General features: G+C 48.7%; 1 protein-coding gene across 1 annotated transcript in view; it reads left to right on the plus strand.

Annotated features, from left to right (window-relative positions):
* Positions 1 to 2,627: 2,627 nt before the first annotated feature.
* The window catches only part of acta2 (actin alpha 2, smooth muscle), an 8,484-nt gene continuing 1,111 nt past the window's right edge, over positions 2,628 to 10,000 (plus strand). The window contains exons 1-8 of the mRNA XM_073489098.1: positions 2,628 to 2,676; positions 5,451 to 5,630; positions 6,573 to 6,701; positions 6,784 to 6,894; positions 7,500 to 7,584; positions 8,809 to 8,970; positions 9,050 to 9,241; positions 9,809 to 9,990. Of these exons, the coding sequence (XP_073345199.1) occupies positions 5,502 to 5,630; positions 6,573 to 6,701; positions 6,784 to 6,894; positions 7,500 to 7,584; positions 8,809 to 8,970; positions 9,050 to 9,241; positions 9,809 to 9,990 (990 nt within the window). The 5' untranslated portion in view covers positions 2,628 to 2,676; positions 5,451 to 5,501. The remainder of the gene's footprint in view (positions 2,677 to 5,450; positions 5,631 to 6,572; positions 6,702 to 6,783; positions 6,895 to 7,499; positions 7,585 to 8,808; positions 8,971 to 9,049; positions 9,242 to 9,808; positions 9,991 to 10,000) is intronic.

Raw genomic sequence — 10,000 nt, forward strand, 5'->3', positions numbered from 1 at the left:
AGGGCCAGAGCCTGAGACCAGGACCAGAGTCTGAGACCAGGACCAGAGTCTGAGACCAGGACCAGAGCCTGAGACCAGGACCAGAGTCTGAGACCAGGGCCAGAGCCTGAGACCAGGACCAGAGCCTGAGACCAGGACCCACTGACTGATCACTGATCACTGATCACTGATCACTGATTACTGACTGATCACTGACTGATCACTGATCACTGACTGATCACTGATCACTGACTGATCACTGATCACTGATCACTGACTGATCACTGACTGATCACTGACTGATCACTGACTGATCACTGATCACTGATCACTGACTGATCACTGATCACTGATCACTGACTGATCACTGATCACTGATCACTGACTGATCACTGATCACTGATCACTGACTGATCACTGACTGATCACTGACTGATCACTGATCACTGACTGATCACTGATCACTGACTGATCACTGATCACTGATCACTGACTGATCACTGATCACTGATCAATGACTGATCACTGATCACCGATCACTGACTGATCACTGATCACCGATCACTGACTGATCACTGATCACTGATCACTGACTGATCACTGATCACCGATCAATGACTGATCACTGATCACTGATCACTGACTGATCACTGATCACTGATCAATGACTGATCACTGACTGATCACTGATCACTGATCACTGACTGATCACTGATCACTGATCACTGACTGATCACTGACTGATCACTGATCACTGATCACTGATCACTGATCAATGACTGATCACTGATCACCGATCACTGACTGATCACTGACTGATCACTGATCACTGATCACTGATCACTGACTGATCACTGATCACTGATCACTGACTGATCACTGACTGATCACTGACTGATCACTGATCACTGATCACTGATCACTGACTGATCACTGATCACTGATCACTGACTGATCACTGACTGATCACTGACTGATCACTGATCACTGATCACTGACTGATCACTGATCACTGATCACTGACTGATCACTGACTGATCACTGACTGATCACTGATCACTGACTGATCACTGACTGATCACTGACTGATCACTGACTGATCACTGATCACTGACTGATCACTCACTGATCACTCACTGATCACTGATCACTCACTGATCACTGATGACTGATCACTGACTGATCACTGACTGATCACTGATCACTCACTGATCACTGACTGATCACTGATCACTGACTGATCACTGACTGATCACTGATCACTCACTGATCACTCACTGATCACTGATCACTGACTGATCACTGACTGATCACTGATCACTGACTGATCACTGACTGATCACTGATCACTCACTGATCACTGACTGATCACTGACAAGCAGAACTCCATCAGTCATTAGTTGAATGATGCAGTGAGTCAGTTGAAGCTGGTCCGCCTGTCTCTCTCTCCCCCCCGCCTGTCTCTCTCTCCCCCCCCGCTTGTCTCTCTCTCCCCCCGCCTGTCTCTCTCTCCCCCCGCCTGTCTCTCTCTCCCCCCCCGCTTGTCTCTCTCTCCCCCCGCCTGTCTCTCTCTCCCCCCCGCCTGTCTCTCTCTCCCCCCCGCCTGTCTCTCTCTCCCCCCCACCTGTCTCTCTCCCCCCCCGCTTGTCTCTCTCTCCCCCCGCCTGTCTCTCTCTCCCCCCCGCCTGTCTCTCTCTCCCCCCCGCCTGTCTCTCTCTCCCCCCCACCTGTCTCTCTCCCCCCCCGCTTGTCTCTCTCTCCCCCCGCCTGTCTCTCTCTCCCCCCGCCTGTCTCTCTCTCCCCCCCCGCTTGTCTCTCTCTCCCCCCGCCTGTCTCTCTCTCCCCCCCGCCTGTCTCTCTCTCCCCCCCGCCTGTCTCTCTCTCCCCCCCACCTGTCTCTCTCCCCCCCCGCTTGTCTCTCTCTCCCCCCGCTTGTCTCTCTCTCCCCCCGCCTGTCTCTCTCTCCCCCCCCGCTTGTCTCTCTCTCCCCCCGCCTGTCTCTCTCTCCCCCCCGCCTGTCTCTCTCTCCCCCCGCCTGTCTCTCTCTCCCCCCGCCTGTCTCTCTCTCCCCCCCCGCTTGTCTCTCTCTCCCCCCGCCTGTCTCTCTCTCCCCCCCGCCTGTCTCTCTCTCCCCCCCGCCTGTCTCTCTCTCCCCCCCCGCCTGTCTCTCTCTCCCCCCGCCTGTCTCTCTCTCCCCCCCACCTGTCTCTCTCCCCCCCCCCGCTTGTCTCTCTCTCCCCCCGCCTGTCTCTCTCTCCCCCCCGCCTGTCTCTCTCTCCCCCCCACCTGTCTCTCTCCCCCCCCCCCGCCTGTCTCTCTCTCCCCCCCCCGCTTGTCTCTCTCTCCCCCCGCCTGTCTCTCCCTCCCCCCCGCCTGTCTCTCTCTCCCCCCCGCCTGTCTCTCTCTCTGAGGAATGCAGTGAATGATGGGAGAAAGTCTGGTGGCGCCGCGGGCCGTCTGATTGGCTGCTTCCCTCAGGACCTGCCCTATAAGGACTGAAGAGAGAGAGAGGTGGGGAGGAGGAGAGAGGGAGGAGGGATTGATGGAGGAGGAGGTGGAGAGGGAGGAGGCCCGGGCCATGTTTGGGATGGAGGGATGGATGGAGGAGGTGGAGGGTTGATAAACTCAAACCAGCTCGTCAGACTCTCACTTCTGTCCTGCCCCCCCTCACATCCCAGCAGGCCCTGCTCTGCCACGGTAAGACTCCTCTGCTCCTCCTCACCTCCTCCTCTTGTACCTCATGTCCTCTTCGCTCAGTTTCAAACTCTCTACCTTATCTCCTGCTGTCCTCCTCCTCCTCCTCTGAGTGTCTTCTGTGCTCCTCAAACATCACCTCCTCTTTCACCTCCTCTTATCTTCTTTCCTCTCTGCTCCTTCTTTTTATGTATCTGTGGAAAAACTGGCAAAAGTTCCCCTTTATTCACCTCCATCATCCTCCTTCAGGTCCTTTGAGCTCCCTCACCTCCTCTTCACCTCCTCTTCACCTCTTCCAACAGGTCTTATTTTACTCCTTCTCCTCTGTTTCTCCTTTCTCCTCCTCTCTGCTCCTCTGTGTGAAGGTTCTCTTTCCCCTTCACCTCCTCTTCACTTTCACCTCCTCTTCACCTCCTCTTCACCTCCTCTTCTCCTCCTCTTCACCTCCTCCTCACCTCCTCTTCACATCCTCTTCTCCTTCTCCTCTCCTCCTCTTCACCTCCTCTTCTCCTCCTGCTCTGAGTCTTTCTTCCTCTCCTTCATGTTGCACCTGCTAAACTAGATTCAAACATGTCACACCAGACTTCACTGTATTTTTGGGTGTTTTTACTGTTGAACTCAGTTTCTCAGTCTGCAGAGTTACAGAGTGTTTCTCCTTCAGACTCTGCTGAGGGAACACAAACACTGATGTTTACATTTGTTTACTGTTTGTTTGTTTGTTAACTGTTGTTTGTTTACTGTTTGTCGTGGACTGCGGTTTGAATCTTCTCTACATCAGCTGCTGCTGAGTGAATGTTAAAGTGTGGATTTTTTGAGTGAGGTTTGGTTGAGGGAGGCAGGCGTTGAGCTGTGTTTGGTGACACTCTCCTGCTGCTGAGTCGAAGCTTTCGTTGCCTTTAGTTTGACTTTCCCGCCCTGAGTGCTGACTGCTAGGTGAGATTCCTGAACACATTTGTCATCGTCGATTGATCGGTCGGTCGGTCGGTCGGTCGGTCGGTCAGTCGTGACTTCAGATACTGAAATCTGTTCGTTCACACGTTCCTCTGTACAGCTGACATTAAAAAACTGAGAGCTGTGTCTTCGAACAAAACTACGGAAGCCCAGAGGAGCAGTTTGACTTTGAAAAAGTTAATCAGCAGTTTGACACGTTGATTAAAATCTAAATGATCTTCTTCAGGAGCATCGTCTTCACCACTGATGAAGTCTGTGACTAACAGCTCTGGAGGAAGCTGGAGTGGACCTGAATTAACAACCAGCTGCTGTCAAACATTCAGCCTGCAGGGGGCAGTAGATCTCCCTCCACATCTGGCAGCACTGCTACAGATGTTCTGACGCAGCCAGTAAAATAACTAATAAAGTTGATTTGAGATGAATCTTTAAAACACGTCACTGAGCCACATGTTCCTCAGAACTGACGTGTGTTTGTGCTCCGTCTGATGCATCCGCTGCTGAAAACAGTCCCAACAAACAGACAGCCAGCAGCTGCTGACAGACTGCTGAACACGTTTCATCTGTGAGGAACCAGATTGACCCTCAGAACCACCATGAGAAACAAGAGCGGACCGGTCCTTTAATGTCAGAGAGCAGCAGACGGAGCTGACTGACAGGCTGCTGACTGACAGGCTGCTGACTGACAGGCTGCTGACTGACTGACTGACAGGCTGCTGACTGACTGACTGGCTGCTGACTGACTGACAGGCTGCTGACTGACAGGCTACTGACTGACTGACAGGCTGCTGACTGACTGACTGACAGGCTGCTGACTGACTGACAGGCTGCTGACTGACTGACTGACAGGCTGCTGACTGGCTGCTGACTGACTGACAGGCTGCTGACTGACTGGCAGGCTGCTGACTGACAGGCTGCTGACTGACTAAATATGGACTAAAGTCAGAGTAAAGTGAGGGCGAGCGAGGTGCAGTGAGCACAGGGAGAGAGAGCATACCAAACACAGTCAGGACTCGACTTCATGACCTAATTAGGAAGTTTTCCCAGAGTGCTTTGTTGTTCATTCACTGACCGACAGCAGCAGTGCATTATGGGTGTGTGTGTGTGTGGGTGTGTGTGTGGGGGGGTGGTCACTGATGTCACGTGAAAACCTCACAGCTCCATGTTTGGTGATGTGGTTTCTGTAGCTGAGATTTACATTCACACTAAATCACTGATCAATCATTGATTATTGATTTTTGTGTCATGCAGTCATCTACAGTATGTGGACAAAAGTATGTGGACAGCCCTGTTTCAAGCCGCCTGAAGACTTGTGTCTGTGTGTGTGTGTGTGTGTCTGTGTGTGTCTGTGTCTCGTGCTGCACTTTGTGATGACTCGTCTTCACATTAACACTTAATCTCATCATTCATCTGTAAATCAGCTGTTCATCATCATCATCATCCTCCGTCATGGCTGAAGAAACAGATATTCATTATATTGATTCAAGAACAAGTTTACATTAAACATTTTAGCTTTGAAACAGAATTATCAATTAATTTTCTGTTGATCTAATCAATGAATTGTTGACGATCATTTTATTGATGATTTTATTTTTCATTTAAAAAAATTGAAGTTAATGAGAATCCAGTGATTTGTGACCTGACAGAGACTTCTGGGTAATGAAGTCCTCTTCCTGTCTGAGTTCCATTCAACAGGCGACCATTTTACTCACTCTGTGCTTTTTTGCTCAGATTAAATTGTTTAACTTTAACTTTTTTTAACGTCATAACAGTGTCATCATGTCTGTGTTGTTTATCAATAATCAATAATCCCCCCCTCTCTCTCTCAGTGTGACTCGGTGTCATAGTGTCGTCGCTCGCCCACAGCGCCCCCTGCAGTCATGTGTGATGATGAGGAGAGCACCGCTCTGGTCTGTGATAATGGATCCGGTCTGTGTAAAGCCGGATTTGCGGGAGACGACGCCCCCAGAGCCGTCTTCCCCTCCATCGTGGGCCGGCCCCGCCACCAGGTGACAGCTGATTGGTCCACACGCAGGGACAGGCTGATGCTAATGCTAACACTGCTACTATAACTGCCGCTGGGGGAAGCATGTGGACAGGCCACACCCCCTGGTGGACCGCGCCTCATTCTGTCATCAACTTAGCAAAAACAAACATCTGGTCACTCTTTCAAAATAAAAGCACCAACACTTCTTGGTTCAGCCTATGAAAAGATTCTGGTTTCATCTAAAGTAAGAGTTTTAGAACAAACATCATCGGATCCTCACCGGACTCCGATCACTGATTCTAACCCGACCTGCTCCCTGTGTGGAGGTCTCGTCAGTACCGCCCCCTGCTGGTGCCGCTCCTAACCCTAACCTGCGTGCTCTGATGGACCAGAGGGTCGATCTCACACTGTGACCTGAGGCCGACCCGACTGAGCTGGTTTTCATTCACACAATTAATAATTAATGTTCAGATTATTGGTCTGATTGACTTGAAGACAATCAGACCTGATCAGAGACTAAAACATGTCCAACAGACAGTGAAACGTCCAGGCAGCAACAAACGAACTGTTGTTTTTCTTTACTGATTAATCTCCTGATCAATTTAAGGCTCAAATATCAGTTTCACCTGATGATGAAGGGTGTCTGTCTCTCTGACCCGTCTGTCTGTCTGTCTGTCTGTCTGACCCGTCTGTCTGTCTGTCTGTCTGTCTGTCTGTCTGTCTCTCTGACCCGTCTGTCTGTCTGTCTGTCTCTCTGACCCGTCTGTCTGTCTGTCTGTCTGTCTGACCCGTCTGTCTGTCTGTCTGTCTGTCTGACCCGTCTGTCTGTCTGTCTGTCTGTCTGTCTGTCTGTCTCTCTGACCCGTCTGTCTGTCTGTCTGACCCATCTCTCTGTCTGTCTGTCTCTCTGACCCGTCTGTCTGTCTGACCCGTCTGTCTGTCTGTCTGCCTGTCTGTCTCTCAGGGAGTGATGGTGGGTATGGGGCAGAAGGACAGCTACGTTGGAGACGAGGCTCAGAGTAAAAGAGGAATTCTGACCCTGAAATATCCCATCGAACACGGCATCATCACCAACTGGGACGACATGGAGAAGGTCTCGCTCGCTCTCATGTAGTTATTATTATATTTATTAGTGGTTAATGACCCTGCTGACTGTGTGCTCTGTGATTGGTCAGATTTGGCATCACTCGTTCTATAACGAGCTGCGAGTGGCTCCAGAGGAACATCCCACCCTGCTGACTGAAGCTCCTCTCAACCCCAAGGCCAACAGGGAGAAGATGACTCAGGTACAACTGCAGTAATACTACAGTAATACTACAGTAATACTGCAGTAATATTACAGTAATACTTCAATACTGCAGTAATACTACAGTAATACTGCAGTAATACTGCAGTAATACTACAGTAATACTTCAATACTGCAGTAATACTACAGTAATACTGCAGTAATACTGCAGTAATACTACAGTAATACTGCAGTAATACTGCAGTAATACTACAGTAATACTACAGTAATACTGCAGTAATACTACAGTAATACTTCAATACTACAGTAATACTGCAGTAATATTACAGTAATACTTCAATACTGCAGTAATACTACAGTAATACTGCAGTAATACTACAGTAATACTTCAATACTACAGTAATACTGCAGTAATACTGTAGTAATACTGCAGTAATACTGTAGTAATACAGATCAATAGAAAATATTTATCGACACAATTTATTTTATTTAAACATCAGAGACGCTGGAGATTATTTTGATTGATGATCAGGTTGATCAGCTCTATTACTGATGAATTTAAATTTAAATGAATATTGATTGTGTGTGTGTGTGTGTGTGTGTGTGTGTGTGTGTGTGTGTGTGTGTGTGTGTGTGTGTGTGCAGATCATGTTCGAGACCTTTAATGTTCCTGCCATGTACGTGGCCATCCAGGCCGTCCTGTCGCTGTATGCCTCCGGACGCACCACAGGTTGGACCTCCTCCTCCTCCAAGCCTTCATTGACTTCCACTACAGAGAGTATCTGTTAAAGTCTCAAAGTATCTGATATCAGAGTATCAGTTAGATACAGAGAGTATCTGTTAAAGTCTCAAAGTATCTGATATCAGAGTATCAGTTAGACACAGAGAGTATCTGTTAAAGTCTCAAAGTCTCTGATATCAGAGTATCAGTTAGATACAGAGAGTATCTGTTAAAGTCTCAAAGTCTCTGATATCAGAGTATCAGTTAGATACAGAGAGTATCTGTTAAAGTCTCAAAGTCTCTGATATCAGAGTATCAGTTAGATACAGAGAGTATCAGGCCTTAATTTTCATTCTATCAGTTCAGACTACAATGCTTTTAGTTTGAAGTTTATTCAGTTGTATTTAATATGAAGCCTCCTTGTTTTCTCATCTGTTTCCTGTTAAATTGTGTTAGTACATTATGTTGTTAACACAAACCCAGCACTTCCTGTATCTATTTCAAATTAAAAGCCATCTAATATTTCAATGGACAGAATCCCCGTACTTCTTCATAAGACTTTTATTGTGAACTATTTACAGAACACATTGTGTAAAAGTTCAACTCCAGTAAAAAGTACCTTTTTTAACCCGTCTTGTATTTGTCCATGTCTACCACGACCCCAGCCTGTATTAGAGACCAGGCTCTCATTAAATACAGTAATTAACTAAAAAAAGCTGAAAAACTGTTGAATATTTCCGTAACCAACAAAATGACAAATGTAAATACTAACGTAAAATTATACCTTATATTACATTATTAATATTAATTAATACATGAAAAAGTTATTTTTTACACTTCAGGATGTTTGTTTCAACAAAGAGTTTATAAAAAAATGAATCTGTCTGTCTGTCTGTCCTCCTGTCTGTCCTTCTGTCTGTCTGTGTGTCTGTCCTCCTGTCTGTCCTTCTGTCTGTCTGTCTGTCTGTCCTCCTGTCTGTCCTTCTGTCTGTCTGTCTGTCTGTCCTCCTGTCTGTCCTTCTGTCTGTCTGTGTGTCTGTCTGTCTGTCTGTCCTTCTGTCTGTCCTTCTGTCTGTCTGTCTGTCTGTCTGTCTGTCCTGTCTGTCCTTCTGTCTGTCTGTCCTCCTGTCTGTCCTTCTGTCTGTCCTTCTGTCTGTCTGTCTGTCTGTCCTCCTGTCTGTCTGTCTGTCTGTCCTCCTGTCTGTCCTCCTGTCTGTCTGTCTGTCTGTGCAGGTATTGTCCTGGACTCAGGTGATGGCGTTACCCACAACGTGCCGATCTACGAGGGTTATGCTCTGCCTCACGCCATCATGAGGTTGGACCTGGCGGGTCGTGACCTCACAGACTACCTCATGAAGATCCTGACGGAACGCGGCTACAGCTTCGTCACCACCGGTATGACATCATCAACACAGGTGTTTACATCACAGGTTAACATGAAGCCGGTCTGAGCGTACGTGTGTGTTCTCTGCAGCGGAGAGAGAGATCGTCCGCGACATCAAGGAGAAGTTGTGTTACGTCGCTCTGGACTTTGAGAACGAGATGGGGACGGCGGCCACGTCTTCTTCTCTGGAGAAGAGCTACGAGCTTCCTGACGGACAGGTCATCACCATCGGCAACGAGAGGTTTCGCTGCCCCGAGACGCTTTTCCAGCCATCCTTCATTGGTCAGTTTACCTGTCTGTCTGTCTGTCTGTCTGTCTGTCCTCCTGTCTGTCCTGTCTGTCCTCCTGTCTGTCTGTCTGTCTGTCTGTCTGTCTGTCTTTCCTCCTGTCTGTCTGTCCTCCTGTCTGTCTGTCTGTCCTGTCTGTCTTTCTGTCTGTCCTCCTGTCTGTCTGTCTGTCTGTCTGTCCTGGCTGTCCTCCTGTCTGTCTGTCTCTCTGTCCTCCTATCTGTCCTCCTGTCTGTCTGTCTGTCTGTCTGTCCTCCTGTCTGTCTGCTGTCCTCCTGTCTGTCTGTCCTTCTCTCTGTCCTCCTGTCTGTCTGTCTGTCCTCCTGTCTGTCCTCCTGTCTGTCTGTCTGTCTGTCTGTCTGTCCCCCTTGTCTGTCCTCCTGTCTGTCTGTCTGCCTATTTGTCTGTTTGTCCTCCTGTCTGTCTGCCTGCTTGTCTGCTTGTCTGTCTGTCTGTCATCCTGTCTGTCCTCCTGTCTGTCTGTCTGTCTGTCTGCCTCACCTGTCTGTCATCCTGTCTGTCTGTGTGTCTCACCTGTCTGTCCCTCTGGTCTCTGCTGCAGGTATGGAGTCGGCAGGTATCCATGAGACGACCTACAACAGCATCATGAAGTGTGACATCGACATCCGTAAAGATCTGTACGCCAACAACGTGCTGTCAGGAGGAACCACCATGTACCCGGGCATCGCAGACCGCATGCAGAAGGAGATCACGGCTCTGGCCCCGAGCACCATGAAGATCAAGGTCAGGCAGA

Source organism: Pagrus major, chromosome 20 (genome assembly GCF_040436345.1).
Source record: "Pagrus major chromosome 20, Pma_NU_1.0".
Lineage (NCBI taxonomy): Eukaryota > Metazoa > Chordata > Actinopteri > Spariformes > Sparidae > Pagrus > Pagrus major.